The sequence below is a fragment of the Desmodus rotundus genome, chromosome 2 (genome assembly GCF_022682495.2).
Source record: "Desmodus rotundus isolate HL8 chromosome 2, HLdesRot8A.1, whole genome shotgun sequence".
Taxonomy (NCBI): domain Eukaryota; kingdom Metazoa; phylum Chordata; class Mammalia; order Chiroptera; family Phyllostomidae; genus Desmodus; species Desmodus rotundus.
In genome coordinates, this window is record NC_071388.1 from 101,560,866 (window position 1) to 101,585,739 (window position 24,874).

General features: G+C 42.3%; 1 protein-coding gene across 18 annotated transcripts in view; it reads left to right on the plus strand.

Annotated features, from left to right (window-relative positions):
- KALRN (kalirin RhoGEF kinase) overlaps window positions 1–24,874 on the plus strand; it is an 838,419-nt gene that overhangs the window by 460,045 nt on the left and 353,500 nt on the right. For 17 of the 18 annotated variants that reach the window (XM_053918456.2, XM_053918443.2, XM_053918448.2 and 14 more), the window contains one exon: window positions 13,916–14,038. In XM_053918456.2, the coding sequence (XP_053774431.1) occupies window positions 13,916–14,038 (123 nt within the window). Of the gene's footprint in view, window positions 1–13,915; window positions 14,039–18,003; window positions 18,129–24,874 lie in introns of those variants that run through there. The other variant, XM_053918454.2, reaches the window with a different exon arrangement.

Sequence of the window (24,874 nt, forward strand, 5' to 3'; positions counted from 1 at the left end):
TGAAGAAAGCTGGAAAACACCAACTTAATCAAGTGATCAAGGTTAACATCACCAGTAATGGGACAAATATCAAATGTACCCCACCTGATAGAATGCAATAGGAAGAACAAGAATCATTTCTGTGATATTCTTGATTCTAATCATGAGAAAGCACCAGACAAACCCAAATTGAGGGACATTTTATAAAATAATAACCCTGTAACTGTTGAAAGTATGAAAAGCAGGAAAGTCAAGGGAAGCCTAAAGAACTATGCTAGGTTAAAGGGACAACTAAATACAACACGTGCTTCTGGACTGCATTCTTTTGCTCTGGAAGTCAGTGTGGGGACAGATGGCAAAACCTGAGTGGGGTCTGAGTATTACCGTATTTTTCAGACTATAAGATGCACCGGACCATAAGACATACCTAGGTTTTAGAGAAGGAAAATATGGGGAAAAAAAACCCACTCCACCACTGCTCCCCCCCGCCCCCCACCCCCATGAGCTGGTAAACTACATTCGTACTATAAGACGCATTCCCATTTTCCTCCCAAATTTTGGGGGGAGTGCATTTTATAGTCCGAAAAATATGGTAGCATTGCTGCCAGAACCACTTGGGTTTGAATTCTGACCCCACTATTTGATAGCTGTGTAAGCTCAAGCAAGTTAACTAACCTCTCTGAGACTCATTTTCTTTGACAAAGAACAAACCCTCCATAGTCTCCTCTTCCAAGGAGGGGAGCTGCTATATGTGCAATATAACAAAATCATGGAGTATTTGAGTTGGAAAGAGATTTAGGGAGATGGTGTGATCCAGCATCCTCATTTGAGGCAGTGAGGTCCAGAGAGGAAAAGGCACACACCCAGCTGGGGAGGGGTGGAGCTGGAATGAGACCCCAAGGATGGCATCTCTAAGTTAGGATGATCATGATGGTGTCACATTTTAATGATGCTTTAGGAACCTGAGACACTTTTATATGTAAGAGCTTAGATATCAATTAAAACTTTGTTCTAAAGGTTGGTTGTCTCTAAGTGTAGGGTCCCCTACTGGGGGCTAAGTGGTGCTTGGGTCTCTTCTAAAACTAAGATTCTGTCAAGTCAAAAGAATCAAAAAAAAAAAAATCAGAGTCCTAGGGCAGACGCAGCTGACCCCTTGATTTTCTCCCATTAACTCAGTTGCATTCATGGCTACTGTTCAGAAAATAATCAATATCTCTCTTCAAAAGGACTTTTTCTCTTCTCCTTAGCAGCTAGAAAGGGCTGCCTGTTCTCCTGAAAAGCATTGTCTTAATTGTATACTGGTTGAAATAAACACAATTAGATGAGGAAGAAAGGGGATGATCAGGGAGTTGTTAAATTAGCTCCCAAATCCAGTTTAGGATGAGTATCTGTCTTGGAAAAAGGATGTCCTGGGAAAGGAGTAATTTCTGGGTGAAAGGTGGGGCACAAGAAAGGAGGCAGAGCTTTATAAGTTGTTCACAAGACTGTGTGCTGTAGTGACGAGCAGTCCCGGGCTTACCTGGGCTGGTGTCCCAGTGACAGGGTGAAGGTCAGACCTCTTGCTGAATAGAGTGGCACAACTTCTCCCAAGATGGTGGGGCAGGAACTTCAGCCATGTTTACACTTGACAATTCATGGCTATGAACATTCATTAAGCATCTCCTGCATGTGTGGTACTGGCAGGACTGCTGGGGGTGGGGCAGGATGAAAGGGAAATATACAATGTGAGAACTCCACACACCAGCGGTCCCCAACCTTTTTGGGCCAAGGGACTGGTTTCATGGGAGAGACATTTTTTTCCATTCACAGTGAGTAGGGGTGGGCGGGAAGGGGAATATGGTTTAGGGATAGTTCAAGCTCATTACGTTCAAACTCACCTCCTGCTCTGTGGCCTGGAGGTTAGGGACCCCTGCCATACACCATCAGGAACTAACTACCTGCTGAGAGGAGCAGTGGAGAGGGTAGAGACACACAGAGAGAACTTTGAATGCAAACTGGGAGAGATGCTAAGATAGTTACAATAGGAGTTTGGAGCTGGAGACATTCACCCCAAAGCTGTGTGTTGGGGCGATGAGTTTGAGTTGAGTGGAGTTCAACATGTCTGAAGCAAAGCACTCTGTGCTAAGAACCATGCTGTGTCTGGAAATCACAAGGAGGCTGGAGTCTAGTGGGAGAGACAGATCCATGGGCAATAATTGTGGTTTGAACAGAACTGGAGGAGAGTGACACCACCCCAGCCTGGGTGGGTTATTAAAGAGAAAGGCTTTCCAAACTAGTCATTTTGAGATGGTGCTTAAAGGATGAGTAGGACATTTCCAGTAAAGTTAAATATAGCGACAGCAAAACTCAGGAGTTGTGAATCAGCTTTTGCGGCATTTAGGTGTGAGGCAGAAACTTACTGGAAGTGGGGTAGAAAGTGGGGGGGGGGGGCAGCCACAGAGGAATCTGCATGTCAGGTTAAGGAGCCCCTCAAAAACTATAGCCCAGTGAAATGTCCTTTCAAGAATGCATGGGTTAATTTCATTTAAGACTAGATTTGTGTTCTTCAAATGGATTTGTTGTCTCTTACTTTTTAATTATTAGGATCCAGCTATATTAACAATATATAATTTATTTTTAAACCATAGTGTATAAAATTATTTCTTTGAAACCAAAGGCAGATTTTTGTCAGAAGCATATTAACAGCTATCATTGGGTGCTACTTCCCACTCAAGTTCAGAGGCACAGCTGTCATTTATCAAAACCAGAACACAAATACGAAAATTGAGAGAAAACTTAAGAAGTCTGTCATCTCTGTGCGGTCCCTTGCAACTTACTTGCTTCTGCAGTGACCAGGTTCTCCTTCCATGCAGTTATTCAAGCCATGCCCCTGGGGTAAACCTTCCACCTGCATCTCTACCACCTTCATAACCAATCACCAAATACTGGCCATCTTCCCCCCAAATATTACTCCAACCCGCCTCTCCACTGACGCTCCCCATGGCCCTGTCTAAGCCATCATCATCTCTCGTTGGGATTTCTGCAATAACCTCCTGTCTTCCCATCTCTGTGCTTGCTGTCCTCCAACTAGTTCTCCACAAAGCAGTCAGAACCATAATTTTTAAATGCAGATCCCATGATCCCATGATATCTTTCTTCTCCTTGCAGCTTTTTAGTGGCTCTTAGAATGAACACTGGAATCTGACTCAGCACACCAGGGCTTAGCAGCATCTGGTTCCTGCCTTCTCTAGGCCCATTTCCTACTTACTTCCTACTGAAGCCATGCTAATCTTTCTAATTCCTAACTTAAGTCCTGTCCCCTCTCACATTTCAGCTAAACCTTACTTCTTCTCTGAAGAGAAGAAGTAAGGTTTAGCGGACCCCTGACCCCCCCAACTAGGAGCACCTGATTGTTGGCACTTTTCACCACTGCAATTTATGATGAATTGTGTGATTTGGGATCTAGTGCTTGTTACTCACATAGCCTGAGCTTCCGGAGTCAGGGCCGCACCTGTTTTGTTCAATAAGGTACCCGGGCTGTCCTTGTGCTCAGCGCTGAGGTGCAATAAAACTAATAAATATCCGTTTGAATATGTGAATATTCACATCTCACATGTGCTCTCAGCTTCCCAAAGACCTCTCCTCAAACACAAACAGAAAGATAAAACCTTCTATGTTGGGAACAAATACCAATTCAAAGCCATTCATAGGTATAATTAACTGCCATTCTGTACTATCCTAACTATAATTGATAATTGAATATTTAAAAACTATTGTAGATGAGAGAAATTAAAGAAGGGTAGCTAATAAGAAGTACCTTGATGGGTACATATACTTTGGTAGGGTCCAGGGTTTGGCTAGGAATGCAATTTATTCTTTAACCAGTGACGTTCAGAGTCTGGGACTCACCAGAAACCGCGGTATATCCGGACTTCCCGTGCTGCACATTTATGGTGTGGACTGTAATTGTCAGGCACTGCTGCTCTCTGCTCAGAGGCACATGCCTCCGCTGGCCACTCCGTGGGAAGCTGGGCTCTACTCCCAGGGTTGGGAGACATGGATTCAGGGTTAACAGAGCATGGAGTCCAAATGTATGTATCAAGCCATGCTAGTTGTAAATGAACTACCTAATCCAAAGTAGTCAGAAATCAGCATTTGTTCTTTTTTTTTTTCTAATTTTATTGTTATTCAATTACAGTCTCTGCCTTTTGCCCCCACCCCAGCCTAATCCCCAGCCCTCCCCACCTCCCTCCCGTTTCTACCCCCCACCCCACACCCCTGTTATTATCCATGTGTCCTTTATAATTGTTCCTACACACCCTTCACCCTTTTCTCCTGAAATTCCCTCCTTTCTCCCCTCTGGTCACTGTCGGCCTTTTCTCAATTTCAGTGTCTTTGGTTATGTTTTGCTTGCTTGTTTGTTTTGTTGATTAGGTTCCTGTTAAAGGTGAGATCATATGGTATTTGTCTTTCACCCCCTGGCTTATTTCACTTAGCATAATGCTCTCCAGTTCCATCCATGCTGTCCCAAAGGGTAGGAGCTCCTTCATTCTTTCTGCTGCGTAGAATTCCATTGTGTAAATGTACCATAGTGTTTTTTATCATTCATTTACTGATGGGCACCTAGTTTGCTTCCAGCACTTGGCTATTGTAAACTGTGCTGCTATGAACATTGGGGTGCATAGGTTCTTTTGGATTGGTGTTTCAGGGTTCCTAGGATATAATCCTAGCAGTGGAATTGCCGGGTCAAAAGGCATTTCCATTTTTAGTTTTCTGAGGAAATTCCATACTGTTTTCCATAGTGGTTGCACCAGTCTGCAATCCCACCAACAGTGCACTAGGGTTCCCTTTTCTCCACATCCTCTCTAACACCTGTTGTTTGTTGCTTTCGTTATGATGGCCATTCTGACCGGTGTGAGGTGGTATCTCATTGTAGTTTTAATCTGCATCTCTCTGATGGCTAGTGATGCTGAGCATCCTTTCATATGTCTCTGGACCCTCTGTATGTCCTCCTTGGAGAAGTCTCTGTTCAAGTCCTTTGCCCATTTTTTAATTGGGTTGTTTGTCTTCTTAGAATGGAGTCGTGTGAGTTCTTTATATATTTTGGAGATTAAACCTTTGTCTCAGGTATCATTGGCAAATATGTTTCCCCATACGGTTGGTTCTCTTTTTATTTTAATACTGTTTTCTTTGGCCATGCAGAAGCTTTTTATTTTGATGGGGTCCCATTTCTTTATTCTTTCCTTTATGTCCCTTGCTCTAGGGGATGTGTCTGTGAGGATGTTACTATGTGAGATATCTGAGATCTTCCTGCCTACGTTCTCCTCTATGACTTTAATGGTGTCACGACTTATATTTAAGTCTTTTATCCACCTTGAATTTATTTTTGTATATGGTGTAAGTTGGTGCTCGAGTTTCATTTTTTTGCATGTAGCTGTCCAGCTCTCCCAACACCGTTTGTTGAAGAGGCTATTTTAACTCCATTTTATACTGCTGCCTCCTTTATTGAAAATTAATTCACCGTAGAGACTTGGGTTTATTTCTGGGCTCTCTGTTCTGTTCCATTGGTCTATGTGCCTGTTTTTTATGCCAGTACCAGGCTGTTTTGATTACAGTGGCCTTGTGATACAGTTTGATATCAGGTATTGTGATCCCTCCTGCTTTGTTCTTCTTTCTCAAAATTGCAGCAGCTATTCGGGGTAATTTATGGTTTCTTATAAATTTTTGAAGTGTTTGTTCTATATCTGTGAAATGTGTCATGGGTACTTTAATAGGGATTGCATTGAATCTATAAATCGCTTTGGGTAGTATGGCCATTTTGATGATGTTAAGTCTTCCAATCCATGAACACGGTATATGTTTCCATTTGTTTGTGTCTTCCTTGATTTCTTTCTTCAGTGTTGTGTAGTTTTCTGAATACAGGTCTTTTACCTCCTTAGTTAGGTTTATTCCTAGGTACTTTATTTTTCTTGTTGCTATATCAAATGGGATTTTTTTCCTGATTTCTGTTTCTGCAGTTTCATTGTTGGTATACAGGAATGCCTTTGATTTCTGAGTATTGACTTTGTATCCAGCTGTTTTGCCAAATTCATGTATTAGGTCAAGCAGTTTTTTGGCGGAGTCTATAGGATTTTCCATGTACGCTATCATGTCATCTGCAAACAATGACAGTTTTGTTTCCTCCGTTCCAAATTGGATGCCTTTTATTTGTTTTTCTTGTCTGATTGCTGTGGCTAGGACTTCCAATACTATGTTGAATAGAAGTGATGAAAGTGGACAACCTTGTCTTGTTCCTGATCTTAGTGGGAAAGATTTCAGTTTTTGCCCATTGAGTATGATGTTGGCTGTAGGTCTGTCATATATGGCCTTTATTATGTTGAGGAATGCTCCCTCTGTTCCCACTTTGCTGAGTGTTTTTATCAGAAATGGGTGCTGTATCTTATCAAATGCTTTTTCCACATCTATTGATATGATCATGTGATTTTTGTCTTTGCAGTTATTGATGTGATGTATTATATTTATGGATTTGCGAATATTGTACTATCCTTGCATCTCTGGGATGAATCCCACTTGGTCATGGTGGATGATCTTTTTAATGTATTGATGGATGCAGTTTGCCAATATTTTGTTGAGAATTTTAGCATCTATGTTCATCAGAGATGTTGGCGTGAAGTTTTCTTTCTCCCTTGCGTCTTTATCTGGTTTTGGGGTTAGGATGATGCTGGCTTCATAAAAAGAGTTTGAGAGTCTTCCATCATTTTGGATTTTTTCAAATAGTCTGTGAAGGATAGGGGTTAGCTCTTCCTTAAATGCTTTGTAGAATTCTCCTGTGAAACCAGCTGGTCCAGGGTTTTTGTGTGTCGGGAGTTTTTTGATTACTGCTTCAATTTCATCTGCTGTTATTGGTCTGGTCAGGCTTTCTGCTAATTCATCACTCAGTTTTGGAAGATTATATTTTTCTAGAAATGTGTCCTTTTCACCTAGGTTTTCAAGTTTCTTGGCATACAGTTCTTCGTAGTAATTTCTTTCAATACTTTGTATTTCTGTGGTATCAGTTGTAATCTCTCCTCTTTCATTTCTAATTGTGTTTATTTGGATCCTCTCTCTGTTTTGTTGATGAGCCTGTTTAAAGGCTTGTTGATTTTGTTTATGTTTTCAAAGAACCAGCTCCTGGATTCATTGATCCTTAGAATTGTGGTTTTAGTCTCTATGTCATTTAACTCTGCTCTGATCTTGGTTATTTCCTTCCTTCTGCTTGCTCTGGGCTGTTCCTCCAGTTCTTGTAGGTGTAGGGTTAGGTTATTTGTTTGAAATGTTTCTATCTTTTTAAGGTAGGCCTGTATTGCTATGAACTTCCCTCTCAGGACTGCCTTTGCTGTGTCCCATAAGTTTTGGGTTGTTGTGAGTTTGTTTTCATTTGTTTCCAGAGACTTTTTGATTTCTTCCCTAATCTCGTTCTTGACCCATTCATTGTTTAATAGCATGCTATTCAGTCTCCATGATTTTGAGTGTTTTGGCTATTTTCCTTTGGGGTTGGTTTCTAGTTTCAGTCCCTTGTGGTCAGAGAAAATGCTTGATATGATTTCAATTTTCTTGAATGTGTTGAGGCTTGCTTTGTGTCCTATCATATGGTCTATCTTTGAAAATGTTCCATGTACACTTGAAAAGAATGTGTATTTTGCTTCTTTGGGATGAAAGGCTCTATATATATCAGTTAAGCACATTTCATCTAGGGTGTTGTTTGATGCCACAATATCTTTGCTGATATTTTGTTTGGAAGATCTATCCATTTTTGACAATGGGATGTTAAAATCCCCTACTATAATTGTGTTGCTGTCAATGTCTTTCTTGAAGTCCTCCAAGATTTTCTTTATGTATTTGGGTGCTCCTATGTTGGGTGCATATATATTTACAATGTTTATGTCTTCTTGGTGGATTCTTCCTTTGAGTATTATGAAGTGACCTTCTGGGTCTCTCTTTATGGCCCTTCTTTGGAAGTCTATTTTGTCTGATATGAGTATTGCTACCCCTGCTTTTTTTCCCCTGTCTGTTCACTTGGAAAATTTGTTTCCAGCCCTTTACTTTCAGTCTGTGTAAGTCTTTTGTCCTGAGATGGGTCTTTTTTAGGCAGCATATGTGTAGGTCATGCTTTCTTATCCATTCAGCTGTTCTATGTTTTTTGATTGGAGCATTTACTCCATTTACATTTAAGGTTATTATTGATAGGTAGTTATTCATTGCCATTTTTTCCTACCTGTGTTCCTCTCTCTTTCTCTTTTCCTTCCTTTCCTTAAAGCAGTCCCTTTAGCATCTCTTGCAAAGCTGGTTTGGTGGAGGTATATTCTTTTAGACTTCTTTTGTCTGGGAAACTCTTTATTTGGCCTTCTATCTTGATTGAGAGCCTTGCTGGTTAAAGTAGTCTTGGTTGCAGGCCTCTGGTTCTCAGTACTTGGAATATTTTTTGCCATTCTCTTCTGACTTGGAGCGTTTCCATTGAGAAGTCAGTTGCTAACCTCATTGGGGCTCCCTTGTATGTTACTTCCTGTTTCTCCCTTGCTGCCTTTAAGATCCTCTCTTTGTCTTGGAATTTTGCCATTTTAATTATGATATGTCTTGCAGTGGGCCTCTTTGGGTTCCTCTTGCTTGGGATTCTCTGTGTTTCCTGGATTATGTGACTTTTTCTCTCCTCAGATTAGGGAAATTTTCCATCATTACTTTTTCAAATAGGTTTTCTATCCCTTGATGTTCTTCTCCTTCTGGTGTCCCTATTATACAGATGTTATTACGTTTCATGTTGTCCTGCATTTCCCTTATTGCCTCTTCATTCTTTCTGAGCCTCTTTTCCTTTTCTTGCTCTTTCTGGGTGTTTTTTTCTACTTTGTCCTCCAGCTCGCTGATCCAGTCCTCTGCTTCATCAAATCTTCTTTTGATTCCTTCTACTGTGTTCTTCAATTCAGAAATTATATTCTTCATTTCCTCTTGGCCCTTGTTGATAGTTTCTATTTCCTTTTTCATGTTCGTATAGTTTGCAGTGATTTCATTGTAGTTTCCCTGTAGTTGCCGGAAATTCTCTGTGAGCTCAGTGAGCTTCCTGATAACCATTGCTTTGAACTCAGTATCAGATAGTTGACTTGCCTCTATTTCATTTAGCATTTTTTCTGAGGCTTCCTCCTGTCCTATCATTTGGGGATTGTTTCTTTGTCTTCCCATTGTTTGTGAGACTCTTCTTGTTAGCCTCTGCTTCTTAAATTGATCTGTTCTGACTCCCTGGGTTTATGGTATGAAATTCTATGGTAGAATGCCAGTGGGATTCATTGGTGCCATCTCCTTAATCTCCTGAGCTTGCTCATCTTGGGCTGTGGTTTATGTTGGCTCTCTGTATGTCTTTGGGTTTTGATTGTTGTTGGGTCTTTCTTTGATGGGTCCTTCCCTTGAGCTGGTTAATTGAGGGTCACTCCATCCACCACATCTTGTATTCTGTTGTGCAGATGTGGACAGGTTGTGTTGAAGCTGGTACAAGGTTTTGAGGCTTCTCTCTCGCTCTTGTTCAGTTGTTTGTTCTGAGTAATTTCTCCACTATTTAGCTGTATTTCCAGCTCAGTCCTGGATTGAGGTTAGTATGGCTTCCACTCCCTCCTTCACCTTCTGCTGTTGTTATCTGTTGGGGGTTCCTTTATTGGTAGATTTCCTCTTCCAGCAGGTGTACTAGTGTTCACCACTCCCACCTTGCAAGTTCTCTGGAGTAGCAAAGTGAAATTTGTCTGTCTCTGTTCTTAGGAAGACCCCTGTTTGGGTCTAACTCTGGACTTTTCACAGCTCCAGGTTTTATTGTCTCACCTGTGGGAAAAGGAGGGGAAAAAAAGAAAAGAAAAAGGGAAGGAAGGAAAAAGGAATAGAAAAGTAAAGGAAGGAAGGAAGAAGGAATTTAAAAAAGAAAGAAGGACAGAAAGGAAGAAGGAATTTTAAGAAAAAAAGAAAAAAAATCTTCTGCAGGCTTTAAACCAGTCAGGTCAGTTCTGCTGGTCTTCCTGTCTGTGAAACGGGAGGGGGTGGGGTTGGAGGGATTGATTTCACTTTTCGCCCTTCCTGAGCCACACTCTTCACTGTTGTCCAGCCTCCAGTCCAGTTCTTCAGGGTCCTTCTGCTCCCCCCTAGGCCTTTAGTTCACCAGTTGTGCTGTCCTTGAGGTGCACCAGTTAGGGGCAGCTCACACTCCAACTTCTTGCTCTTTGCTGTCCTAGATGCTAGGGGCTCTCGGTGCTCCTTCAGGGTAGTTCAGCCCCCTACTGAGTCAAGTCTTTCTGGGGACTGCTGGTCTCCCCTAGCCCTGTAGCTCCCCTCTGCTGGGCATTCTGCCTTCCTCCTAGAGAGCGAGTAGGCCCTTCAGGGCTCTGTGCGCAGGGGCTAGGTGGGAGATGTTCAGTCCCCGGTGCTTCAGGCATGGTCGCTATGGGTAGCCAGGCCGTTGATCGGGGTGCTTACCCATCCGGGTCTTCAGGTGTGGGCGCCTAGGGTGCTGATCTGCGTGCACACCGACCTGGGCTTCAGGTGTGTGCTGGGGCTGCTTATCTGGTGTTCACAGTCCAGGGGCTGAGTGGTTGGGGGTGCAAGAGACCACGGCTGCTGCTGGGGAGAATTCTCTAAACAGCCGCTGAGTTCCTCATTTTCTCTTTTTCTTATCGAGAAATTCCTCCTATTCAAGCCCTCCCCCCCCATCCAAACAAGCACTTGTCCTCTCACACAGCCCAGCCTGGCTCTCTCCCAAGAGTCTTGCAGCAGACCCTAAGGCCCTGGCCTTGGGCTTCAGCTGCCCTGGTCCTCATGCTGGTCCCAGGGACCTTATTGTCTGGAAGCGCTCTTTTTACCATCTGATTTTTCAATGTCCTCTACAATTTTTGGTCTCCAATCTTCATATATGCTAGAATACCATTGGCTGTTCACTCTGTTCCTCAGATCAGCTAGGGGTTTCATCGGTGCCCAGGGGGAAGTGGACTCTGCTCCCACCTATCTTACCGCCATCTCAGAAATCAGCATTTTCAATAATAGCTCATATTGATTATTTATGTTTATTCTCAGGTACTTTTTTGGTCTCCCTATATTACTAAAGTACTTTTGTTTACTTCCTAAGTCATTGCTTTTTCATTTATTCAATTGTTTTCCATGCAGTCCCTGAATCCTCGTTGAGGTTGCACAGGTATTTCCCACAGCTTTAGTTCTAATGGCAGAAGTTGGACTAAATGGAGGCAATGTAACATCACAGAGCAACCAAAGTTATGTTTAAACTAAGTAAAAGCCTCTCAGATGTGAAGTAAATAGATTTTTAAGTGGTTACAGTAGAGCTAATTAAGTAAACTGTCACTAATTGAAAATGAACTGACATTTTAAAGAAAGCAAAAGAGCTTAAACAGAAAAAATTTGCTTTTTATTTTTATTACTTTTTTACTTTTTTATTGTATTTTTTCTATTACCATTTATTCCCCTTATATCCCCCTCCCCGAGCCTCACAGTCACCACACTGTTGTCCATGTCCATGAATCCTTTCTCCTTTTGCCTCCATTCTTCCATGCCCTAGACCGCCTTCTACCCCCAGAGCTGTTGGCCTGCTCTCCATCCTATGAGTCTGTCTTTATTTTGCTTGTTAGTTCAGTTTGTTCATAAGATTCCACATATGAGTGAAATCTTATACTTTTTGTCTTTCTCTGACTGGCTTATTTCATTTAAAAGTTTAAAAGTTGTGAAATTACCTCCAGGGAGTATAAAAGCTAACCATTTCCAAACTAGTGGATGAAAAGCATTTTTCTTTAACCAATTTGCTTTAAAATAACCAATTTTATTAGAGCTAGAGATAAAAATAAATGAATTAAATACAGTTTCTGAAAACAGTGCTAGACAAGCAGGTCACACTTAACTGTTCAAAACTAAATTAAGAAAAAAAGTTGTAATCTGAAAATTTCTCATAAATTCCAAAGCATTCAGTAAAGGCTGCAAGTCAGCTCTTTTATATATAAAAATGACCCCCAAGCTTCAATTCTTTCTCAAAAGGGGATTAATAAAAGTTCAAAAATGCATAAAAATTATAAAACTGCACTACCCATGGTACACAATATATGGGAAATTTTATGCTTAGAACCCTTTATCTTTGATCTTGCATGCGAGAGAATTGCGGGAACTTGCAATAGAGAATTGTGGGATCCAACTGTGGTAAATCAAGTAAAAATGCACCCTCCTGATTTTTTTGTTGTTGTTGAAATTTCACCATACATAATTCTAAGGATACATAGGCTCTTCTTTCTTCTAAGAAAGGAACATTTAGAGCTCCTTTCAATGCTGCCTTTCAGTGGTTTGCAAAATAAAAATACAGTTCATTTAGTACTTCAATTTCTTTTTACAGATGTGCCTCCAAACTTAAAAAGATATGCATTGCCAGAATTGGTTATACAAACTGTTTAAAATCTTTACACTCAATGTTTAGATAAAGTCATTCTGAAAAAAGCCTTTTTCTTCACTTTAATGTACAATTACCTGACCTTTTGGCTTTGTTAAGTGGCTGTTTGTTAAACCTCATTAATATATTCATGTGTACATTTCTCTAACACCATCTTGTTGTGGGCCTTATGATACTGTCACTGAAGACTTTGAAGTCTTCTATACTTTGCACAATCACAGGCACTTTAATTAATTTATCTCAAGTGTCAGAGGAAGTGGAGCCAAAGGCTGGATTCTGTGGAGCTAGAACTTCCATGCCTGCAGACTATGGTTGACTTTATCTATCTGCTTGCCACAGGGCAGTCTGCAGAAGAAACAGAGAATGGATTAAAGCATCCTTTTAAACAGACCTAGTTCATTTAAATCATTTTCCCAAGGGTCCCTCTAAAGTCTGAGAAGGCTAATATATCATTAATCAAATGTTCAGTTAAAGTTTAGTGCAGTAGGAGTAGAGTGGACTCACTTATCTTGGCAGGATTTGTAACAGGTGTGTCTGCACTATTCTGATTTAATTGTGGCCACCTGATTTATTGAGCGTCAAGTCAACCTTTCAGAGACCAGAAAATTAATGCTTCCTTTCTCCCACGTTTCTGTTAGGCTACCTGAGCAAATTTAAGTGGATGTTAAAGGCTTTGGTCCTCTGTACATTCCAAGACTTTTACTAAGAGTTTCCACCCCTTCTATCAAGTGCCCCTCAAGATAAGATATCTTCTCACTATCTCAGTATCCCCTCACTCATGTCTCTAATGCTCCAGCAACCTCTATTCCAGCTTCCCTAAACACCAAGGAAAATGTCTTGAGGCCAAATCACTAGGTGTTAAGCCTGGAAGAACATGGAATTGCCACTGCTTCCCAAGATAATCATAGATACTAAACGCCTTAAAGATACAAAGACCTTACTTTATTTGGTTGGTTGGTAGGTGTTGACTGGGAGAGAGAGGTGGAAAGAAGCCAGAGAGGGCAGTTGGTCTGGTAGTGATCAACTATCTTGTGCATAGCTCCAGCTGTGGGCTGACTACCCTGGACTTTACTTCCACGATTAGAGTCCCAGGAGCCAGGAGACAGGGTGCCCATCACTGGCTGTCACTGCTGTGATCATTTTCATGGTAGAGTGAGGACCAAGGAACTGCCCTGACCTGATACTGCCTCATTTATGTGGTTGGAATAATGGTAGTGAGGGGGTTAAACTGGGCTAAAAAATGGACTAATTAATGTTGAGAAAACTTAAAATGTACTGAGGGAATATTCCGGAGATAAAAAAAGATGAGCAGAATTCAGTTAACGATGGGACTGTTATATTGCTAATGGCAGTAATGAAATCCCCTGTATCCAGTGACTGAACATATCCACCTGGACTGCTTGCTGCTTTCTGATTGGGATGGAGTTTCTAGGACTCTTGCGGTCACATATGTTGTCATATGTCATTCCTTCTGCCCAAAAGTCATTGTTTCTGTCTTCCTCCTCTGACCAGGTATTGGACTGGATTGAAAACCACGGTGAGGCCTTTCTCAGCAAACACACTGGGGTTGGGAAGTCCCTGCACCGAGCCCGAGCCCTGCAGAAGAGGCACGATGATTTTGAAGAGGTGGCCCAGGTGAGGTGCTGGGCGTGCGTGTTGGGTGTGGGAGGGGCAGGTGAGAGAACCAGGGCTGCCGTGTGGTGTCTAATGGGGCATGTCAGGTTGATAACCCATGGTTTCTGGGCTGCCTGTCTGCCTAATGCAAGGAGACTTTTGTCTGCTCTTGTATCACTAGGTGAGTGGTAAGTAGACCCTCACTTTATTGTCCTCAAAGAAAATAATTCTGCTGGCATGAACTGTTAATGACTTGTCTACAAGATGGTGATGACAGGAGGGAAGGACATCCAGAACCATCAACAGCCCAAAGCCACCTCTATGGTTTTCACTGCACTTGAGTGGGAGCTAAAAATAGTGGCCACTCTGCTCACAAAGCTGTGTACCTTCCAGGATCTTAAGGAAGAGATGGCACCTGGTCACCAAGCCACGCACCAACAAGGCTGAATGTTCCCAGAGAAAGTGCCTTTGCATCATTGGCACAGTATTTAGTTTGTAATTTGCACAATATTCAGCCTTTTAGTTGAGATGCATACCTGTGCCAAAAATGGCACTGCTTTCTAATTTGCATGAAGAGCCTGTACAAGAGGACTTAAACATTTGTCTTAATGGTGGAATTTGGGGGGTAGAGTTCTGTTCTGAGCCTCCACCCCCCATATTTTATTTTAATTTCCTTGGGAGTATTCCAAATGGGTCCTCAAAATCTTCACCTTCAAGATGAAATACTGCTGTCCAGTTATATCATCAGGTGTGATTAGTTGCAGGGGAAAAATAAGACTCTTATGAATAAGGGAGGGAAGGGGCAACTGAGAAGGGAGTCAGTAGGGGACAGAGGGTTGGATGCTGCTGGAGCAGTGAGGATGACAAAGCTGGGTTTCCCCACGATGGTGTTAACCAGCACTGGCTCCAGTCCCACATGTGGGCACTCAGTGTGGGTGTCATGCTTGGCATTGTGCAAAGCCCCATCTCTCACCCAAGGAAGCCACCAGCCCAAGACAAATATCAGCCAAGAACCAAAGGAAACTGCTGGAGGACAGGAAAGTAGTGGGAGCATACCACATCTCTAGGGTAGCTGCAAGTGTGTGCTGAAAAGTGAGAGGCCTGGCAGGGGCCAGAAAGATCAGGTCAGCAGTGACTTGAACCTAGTCATTGCAGATAGATTAGACCCAACCTGTGGAATAAAGCCTCACATGGAATCTTTGTGCCCTGTTGGTGAGAATGTAAAATGGTACAGCCATTGTGGAAAACAGTGTGGTGGTTTCTCAAAAAACTAAACATAGAATCACCATATAATTCAACAATCCCAGTTCTAGCTATATACCCAAAAGAATTAAAAGGTGGGATGTGAAAAAGTAATCCTGTACCTGTGTTCACAGCAGCATTAGTCACAATAGCCAAAAGGTGGAAGCAACCCTAGTGTCCACTAATGGATGAATGGATAAATAAAATTTGGTCTGTACACATACACAATGGAATATTATTTAGTCTTAAAGAAGGATCCTACAACATAGATGAACCTTGGAGACAATGTGAAATGAGTCAGTCACAACAGGACAAATACATATGAGTCCACTTATGTGAAGTAGTCAAATTCACTGAACCAGAAAGTAGAATGGTAGTTGCCTTCTGGGTGCCTCTCCAGGCTATTAGGAGGCAAAGGATAGAAAAGAGCCATTTGGACTCTGTGTCTGCTGAGAGTGGGCGTTAGGCTACCTGGGATAATGTGTTGGAACAGAACCGTCCCATCACTTTGATGCTCTTGCCTTTTGGCTGTCCTGTGGCTCAGCCCCTCCTCACTTAGGGAGGATATCCCTAGAGCCACTCACAGCCCTGACTCAGCCCATCCCTCCTGCTGTCTTTCTGCTGCAGCCTCATAGGCAATGCAGCCCTGGTTACAGGATCATGAGGGGGCTGTCATTTTATGTGTTTTTGCAACTAAGCAGGCCTGGCAGCTACCTCAACTTTAACCCCATTATTCCTAATTGCTCCTTTACTTTTCTCACTGACACGTGATAAGCCTTTCACATGGGGCAATGCCTTTCATTTAGTACCAGGTACATACTGACTTAAACTGACACTAAAGAAAGAATGGATACATTTTTTAAAGTTTATATTTCCATTATATATTTTTTCAAGATGCATTTTATTTATTTATTTATTTTTTATTGTTCAAGTACCGTTTTCTGCCTTTGCTCCCCACCCCAGCCCAACCCCCAGTCCTCCCCCATCCATTATTGTCCATGTGTCCTTTATAACCGTTCCTGCAAACCTTTCACCCTTTCCCCCTGAAATTCCCTCCCCTCTCCCCTCTGGTCACTGTCAGCCTGTTCTCAATTTCAGTGTCTTTGGTTATGTTTTGTCCACTATGTATTTTATAACCCACTAATCCTGAATGATAGTTGGTATTTGTCTTGTTTTATAAGAGAGGACCCTAAGGCTCAGGAAGTTATTCAGTGTGCACAAGTCATCTGGCTTGGTGGTGGTTCTGCTGGGATTCCAACCCAGGTCTGTCTGACTCGAATCATGTTCTTATGTAACTCCATAATCTCCTTTTTGAGCTACAGGAACTGGGCATAAAACTCATTTCTGAGTGCCAGTTTGCTCATGGAAAGTGCAGGACAAAGAGCAAGAATGGGAGTGGGGATGCTGGTGTGGCCATCCTGTTTGACATACATTACAATCTCTTCATATGATCCACTTCCCCCTGCCTCTGCTTTCTGATAAGACTGTTATCTTTGTGAGAAAGAAGAGAGAGTTCTACCTTCCAAAAGGCTCTGCTTTTAAGAGGAATGTTTCCTCTGGAAAGAAGAACAACAGATGGGAAACACCTAACTACAAAGGGAACACCTAAGCAAGGGGCCATGAGGTCGCTGGAGATGGGTGGGTCCTGTTTTGTTCCCCCATCCCCGTCTTGGGCAGGGAGTGAGTAGTGGAGCTGCTTAGCATCCTGGAATTGGTAGCCCACTTAGGAAAACCAACTCTGACCATGGCGAAGGCTGTCTGTAGCCGCCTGCTCAGCCTGCCTGGTGTGCATTGGGATTGTCGTGTTCAGGTGGTGAGGAGGGGGGAGATCCTGACAGGAACAGGCGCTCTCTTTCTCTCTTGCTTCTGTTCTCAATTAGCTGAGGGCCACTGCAAGGAGAGGAATGGATTTAATCAGGAATTGGATAATTTTTGAGTTAGTCAGTGATCAGTGACAATAAGTGAAAGTGTACAAACTCTTCTTGTTTGGAGGTACTGGTTATGAGTTACAGTCAGGAAGGGTGTGACACACGGTGTGAAGCAGGAGGCTGGGGCGCCGCTCGTCAGCAGTACTAAAAAGAGTCATGGTTTAGTGAGAAAAACACTTTCAGTTTATAATTTCATGATTATTTGACCTGAGGATGATACGAGAAGGGAATTCTGAGCTCCCATTCTCTGTACTCAGGTTTAAAACATTGACTTGAATCAAAGCAGGAAGAGAGGCTTGTGTTCGGCTCCTGGAAATTTGCCCTCTGCAGGGCCAGCCCTCAAGCAGAGATGGCTACACACAGGGAGAGAGCAAGGGGCGGTGAAAAGCCCCCAGACAAAACGTTTCCACTCTTGGCATAGTGGGTGCACCTGTGATTCTCACCAAAGACATTTGTGGCAGTTATTAAAATAAATATAAATGATAGCTGGGAAGAAATAATGTAGCAATCCATTATCTCTCATTAAACTTTAAATTTTGCCCTGGCTGGTGTGGCTCAGTGGATTGAGTGCTGGCCTGTGAACCAAAGGGCCGCCGGTTCAATTCCCAGTCAGGGTACATGCCTGGGTTGCAGGCCAGGTCCCCAGTAGAGGGCATGTGAGAGGCAACCACACATTGATGTCCCCCCCCTTTCTCCCTCCCTTCCTCTCTCTCTCTAAAATTAAATAAAATTTTTTTAAAAAAACTTTAAATTTTGTGTTTACTAGCTCCTGAACACATTTTAAACAGATTCTCCAACTATCATTTGGAGGAAATGAATTAAGTATTTATGAGTCTTCAGTTCATCCTGCAGATGGCACTCTTTGAATAGCCTACCTTGAAGCTGAGGGGAAGATGTGAAGGAGCCAGTCCTGACAGCTTGACTGAGGAAGGTCCTGACAGGTGGGTAGTGAGGGTCCAGGGCCAGGGGACACACCGGGGGTCTGTTCCTACAGGTCTTTCGTAGTCCAAGCTACTGATGTTGTCTGTGCTCAAATAGAAAACCTGGTCACTAGTGGGTACACCTCCTGGTTCTGGTACAGTCTTGACTCAAGTCACCTATAAACTCATCAAATAATGGGAGCCATAGAGTAAATGAGACTTTACTCTTAGAACAAAAAGGAATATTAAAGTCTTCTGAGTGATGAGATAAGTTAAAATATAACCTCTAAACCAGAGGTTTTATATTTACATATTTTTGGCATGTTAGATATCATTTAGAGTGTAGACAAGTTGCTGCCTATGATAACATAGCTGTCAGGAGACAGGTGCATCCACATCTGCTCAGAAGATCGCATGGGACACAGAACTGTGACTTTATCCTGAGATATTTGCTGTTACTTAGTGCTCAAGTGCCCATGGTTCACATAGCAGCTGTGCATTCTCTGTTAGTGGTCTGATTTATATCCTCATTATCTGAAATGCCAGACTTTCTGTAGGCTAGCTTAGTCAAACATTATCAAGCATTTACATTCCAATACATATAACCTAATGTCTCAAAGCACCAAATCACATTTAAGCAGCTAATCATAGTAAGTAGCATTAGTGTAAAATTTTTGAAAAAGCAGACCATTTAAAGAGAGATGTTTAAGAAATATAAAAAGGAGAAAGCAGTTTTAGAACCAAGATGGAGGTGTAGGTAGACACACTGCACCTCCTCGCACAACCAGAACTGACAGAAAATCAAACAGCAAGGAAGTCCAACACCAAGTAGATAAAAAAGAAACATTCATCCAGACCAGGAGGAGGGATGGAGACGGGCAGCCGGGGCAGAGAGGACTCGCGTTGCCGTGGCGGGACCGAGACTGGTGGAGTGTGGGACGAACGGGGTGGACAGTCTGACCACTAGCAGACCCTACAGCCCCACATTCAGGCACAGATAAACTCAAAGGGTCGGACTCAGAGTGGCGGAGAACGGGCAGGCAGAGCAGCGGGTAGCACCCTGCGGCCCCACATTCACACACAGATAAACCGGGATGAACCGTGGGGAGCAAAAACAGACTGCACAACCCAGGGCTCCAGCGTGGGGAAATAAAGCCTCAAACCTCTGATTGAAAACACCCGTGGGGGTTGGGGCAGCAGCGGGAGAAACTGCCAGCCTCACAGGAGAGGTGGATGGAGAGACCCACAGGGGCCTAGAGTGTGCACAAGCCCACCCACTTGGGAATCAGCACCAGAGGGGCCCAATTTGATTGTGGGTAGTGGAGGGAGTGACTGAAATCTGGCAGAGAGTGGAGCAAACGCCCTTGCTCCCTCTCGGCCCCTCCCCCACATACAGAGTCACAGCACAGCGACCAGCATTACCCCACCGTGGGGAACACCTAAGGCTCCGCCCCTTTAAGTAACAGACACGCCAAGACAAAAAAAAAAAAAAAGACCCAAATGACAGAACACTTGAAAGCTCCAGAAATAATTCAACTAAGCAGCGAACAGATAGCCAACCTAATCAGATGCACAGTTCAAAACACTGGTAATTAGGACGCTGACAGAATTCATTGAATTTGGTCGAAAACTAGATGAAAAAATGAAGCCTATGCTAAGAGAGACAAAGGAAAATATACAGGGAACCAATAGTGATGTGAAGGAAACTGGGACTCAAATCAACGCTGTGGACCAGAAGGAAGAAAGAAACATCCAACCAGAAAAGAATGAAGAAACAAGAATTCGGAAAAATGAGGAGAGGCTTAGGAACCTCCAGGACATCTCAAAACATTCCAACATCCGAATTGTAGGGGTGCCAGAAGGAGAAGAGGAAGAACAAAAAATTGAAAACTTATTTGAACAAATAATGAAGGAGAACTTCCCCAATCTGGCAAAGGAAATAGACTTCCAGGAAGTCCAGGAAGCTCAGAGAGTCCCAAAGAAGCTGGACCCAAGGAGGAACACACCAAGGCGCATAATCATTAAGTTACCCAAGATGAAACAGAAGGAGAGAATCTTAGAAGCAGCAAGAGAAAAGGAGACAGTTTCCTACAAAGGAGTTCCCATAAGACTGTCAGCTGATTTCTCAAAAGAGACCTTACAGGCAAGAAGGGGCTGGCAAGAAGTATTCCAAGTCATGAAAGGCAAGGGCCTACATCCAAGATTGCTCTATCCAGCAAAGCTATCATTTAGAATGGAAGGGAAGATAAAGTGCTTCTCAGACAAGGTCAAGTTAAAGGAGTTCATCATCACCAAGCCCTTATTATATGAAATGTTAAAGGGACTTACCTAAGAAAAAGAAGAAAAAAAATAAAATATGAACAGTAAAAATGACAGCAAACTGACAGTTACTAACAATCACACCTAAAACCAAAACAAGAGCAAACTAGGCAAACAACTAGAACAGGAACAGAACCATAGAGATGGAGATCACATGGAGGGTTATCAATAGGGGAGTGGGAGGGAGAGAGAGGGGGGAAAGGTACAGAGAATAAATAGCATAAATGATAGGTGAAAAATAGACAAGGGGAGGGTAAGAATAGTATAGGAAATGTAGAAGCCAAAGAACTTATAAGTATGACCCATGGACATGAACTATAGGGGGGAAATGTGGGAGGGAGCAGGTGGGCAGGATGGAGTTGAGGGAAGGGGGGAAATGGGACAACTATAATAGCATAATCAATAAATATATTAAAAATAATAAAAATTTAAAAAGAAATATAAAAAAATCACAAATAAGTACTTCATTCAATAACCTTTGGTTAGTTATTTCTCTATATGACCTTTGCTGTTTCCCTCCAAGTTGAATAGAATACACTTTACATGTTTTTTTCATTCTGAGTCTCAGGGTCAAAGTAGGCAAAAATGGAAGAGAAACATTTGTCAATCCAATGAGTACACCTGCCTAGGGGGTGGTGTAGTGACCTTTGGAATAAGTTACATCTTTCTTTCCATGCCTGAGACCAATTATAGCAGCTGCAAATGGAAGCAGAAGGGGAAGAGTCTAAATAGATGCTTTTTCACACTCCAGCTTCTTAGAGAGGATGAAAGGTTCTTCAGTAAGGTAAAAAAAAAAATAGTGAGGAAGAAAACCAGGAAAATGCAGAGAATTTAATGTCATAAAGTGGGCAAGTGGAAGAATGTGAAAGCACAGAGAAATGAAGGACAACCTTAGCCTTTAGATCCTGCAGAGCACTCTTCCTGTCAGGGTAGATTAGGACATTCCCTCCACGGACACTAGGGAGAAGTTGCTGATATGAGCTTCTGAGGGGGGTCTTGTGACACTCTCAGGAAGAAGAAAGATGTTTCATGTCATGGGTAACTCTGAACCAAAGGCTTTGAAGGTCACTTTTTATACACTTGATGTGGAAAATTAAGAGGTGATCAGAGCCAATATCCACAATATTACAGAGAGCCTGCCGAGAACGTCTTATCAAGACCATGAATTGTCGCTGCCCCCCACCCAATTTTGCTACTTCCAGTATGAAACAAATGGCACACTCAGAAGAATGTGGGACTGCATTCTTAATGACTTTAAAGTTCTGGGTAGTGAAGTAAAAGATTTGAAGGCACAGGTGGTGTTTTTATCTCTTGTTTCATATGATGGCAATGATGCAGGGAGGCTCCCAGAAGCAAGTGGCTGCCTATGGAGATGGTGTTTTAAAAACTTTCCTGGGCTGTAATCTGCAGAATCAGAATAATGGCCTTTGGACAAGGGACAGAGTTCATCTTGTAAAGACCGGGGAGGATGTGCTTTGGTAGAAGACCTTGTTCATCTATCTAGGAGGATTTAAGGGAATTTTGAAGAGAAATTAGGAAATTATCCCAGTAAAGCCAAAAGCAGCTATGTGATGCACCACACAGGTGACTTACAAAGAAGCACTGTGTGAAGTAAATTCCCTTAGATCATCACCTTAGGTTTAAAAAATATACAAGAATGCAGATTGCAAACAATATTTATGGACTATCTTATCTATATATCAACAAAAGTCATGTGTAACAAGTAAGGCACTTTAACACAAGAAGATAAATGCTCCTGAGACTTCAGGGTACTGAGCTCATAAATAGAAAATGGCAATAGAAGAGTATGTTTTGTTTAAAGGACTCTCTCATAGGAGGGGTTAGGGTCTATCAGGAAGGCTCACATCTCTACGAGATATACAAACCCGAGGGTAGTAAGCAATATGGAGAAATAACAGAGATTAAAGGAGAGCAAAAAGGAAGCCATGGTTGTTACTAGAGAGGACCACAGTCTGGTCCATCAGATGAAGGACGCGGAAAATGCTGCCATGTGAGTTCAGTTCTGGCTCAAGGAAAACTATGGTGGTGATGAGAGTCCTCAAATTTCCTGGCATCTCCTGTAAATTTTGTGACACTGTAAATAAAACATCAATAAGTTCATGAGAGCAAAGGGTTCTACATTGTTAGAGAGCAAATCATTGTAGAAACACTTAAAAGAGTATAGGTTGTCTAAACTCTCAATAACCTTGACCTTTAGATGAAAGGGTTTAGACTTTACTCTTAGAACAAAAAGGAATTTTAAAGTCTTCTGAGTGATGAAATAAAATATAACCTCTAAACCAGAGGGATAAGAATTTCTCTATCCACTGGCTGTTTAGATCACATATGGAATATTGTGTCTAATTCTAGAAAACATATTCTCAAAAGGATATTGACAAACAATGCTGTGGTTGTTAGGTTGCCAGGATAGTGAAGTAGAAGTAACTGGATATGTCCAGTTTTAAGTAAATAATTTTTTTAATGAAGGGCAGGGGAGCGGGTTTGATAGTTGCAGGCTTCCTGTAGAAGAGATAAGGGCGGAAGGTATAGTGAAGCCACTTTTAGCTTCACTATTTTAGGTATCACTCTAACCCACAGTTGCTTTTTTATGGTCTGTCTAAAACAAGAATGAAATGTCATGCGATGTAGTGTGCTTCTTATCACAGGAGGTTTTCCAGTAAAGGCAACCCTTTTTCCTTAGAATGTAAACATCCACAAGCCTTTTCCATTTTAAAAACAAACAAATAAATAAAAAGAAACCAAGACTAACTTTTGGGGGTCCCACTTTCTCATTTCTTCTTCCCTCCATAATCCAAGTTCTTGAGAGGAGTCTGTATTTGCACTTGTATTTCCTCACCTCCTAGGTGCCCTTGACCATTGCTACTGGGCTTCTGTTTCCTCTGGCTGCCTGAGGTTAATCTTACCAAAGTCTCCACTTGAACGTTTTTGCTAAATCCAAAGGACACTTTTCGGATATGAATTGGTCTTTCTGAAGCAACTCACTTTGTCTACCACTTCTTTTTTGTTTTGTTTTTTTTAAGTTCTCTTCTACCAAGACTTCCATGATACCATGCTCTCGTGATTTCTTTATGTCTTTCTGTCTGGTCCTTCTTAGATTCTTCTCTCCCTTTTCCCCAGGATTTGTTACTCAGATCTTCTCTTCTCACTTACACTCCCTGAATGATTTTATATTCTTTCCCAGGCTCAAGGGCTACCCCTGCTCTAATGGCTCCCAAATCCATGTTTCATCTCTGACTTTACCCCTGAGCAACCTGTTCATAAACTTACTGGCTTTCTGAATACCTCCACTTAGATTTCTCAGAAGGTTCTCAAATCCAGTGTGTCCACATTTTATTTTATTACCTTGCACCCTTGCCCAGTGTGCTCTTCCCCTTGTATTCCCCATGCCAGTGAAGGGCACCAACCACGCAGTTGCTCCAGCCAGAAACTTGGAAGTCATTCTTAGCTACCCTCTTGCTCTCACCCCTCATAAATTCATCACAAAGTCCTACAGATTCGACTTCTTTAATATGTTCTTTTCCTTCCATCTCCATTATCACAGCCTTAAATCAGAGTTTGATTTACCTCCTGCTTGGATTATCACAATAGCTTCCTGTTTTCCCTGACTCCAGTCCTGGTCTCCTTAAATTCATCACACACTGCTCCAAGAGTGGTTTTCCTAAAATGCACTTCTCATCATGCTACTCAGTTGGTTTTGGAACCCACAGATGGCTTCCCATCTGGACAAAGTTCAAACTCTTGGTATTATATACCTTTTATAGTCTGGCAATTGCCTTCTTTGGTTTTACCTTTTACTTCTCCTGTGTTCCCTCTACCCTACCCTATAGTCCTGCTGTCCCAGAGTTTACCTGAGCACGCTATGCTCTCCAGTGTCAGTGCTGTCTCCTCTTTCATCTTTCCCACCTGTTTAACTCAGACCACTCCTGACCAACTCCTGTTCATCTTTAAACATTCATCTCAAGTATCACCTGCTCCAGGAAGTCTTCAGTGGCTTGCATGGTTTGTACTGAATGCCACTTTTCTAGGTTACATTCCTGATGGGGTAGTAATTAGCACACAGTGTCATCAATTTTATGCTAGCCTCACTACCCAGCTAGACTGATCTTCCTTAGAGCAGGTAGGTATTTTCATTAACCTTTCTATCCCAGTGTCTAGCATGATGAGTCTAACATGTAATTGGCATTTGAAAAATAAAGGAATGAATGGTATAGTGGACATTCCTTTGCTGGGAGTATATCAGGCCAGATGATCTCTATGGTACCTTCCATCTCTAAAAATGATAAGTAGAAGAGAGATGGATGTTCATAAGAACGTAGGTCCCAGAATCATATAATCTGGGACCTGATTGAGAGTCATCCTACTAGATAGAATTAATTAGACTGCACTGCACTGGGCAGCCTAAACAGCCCCAGCCCAGAATCTGGCAC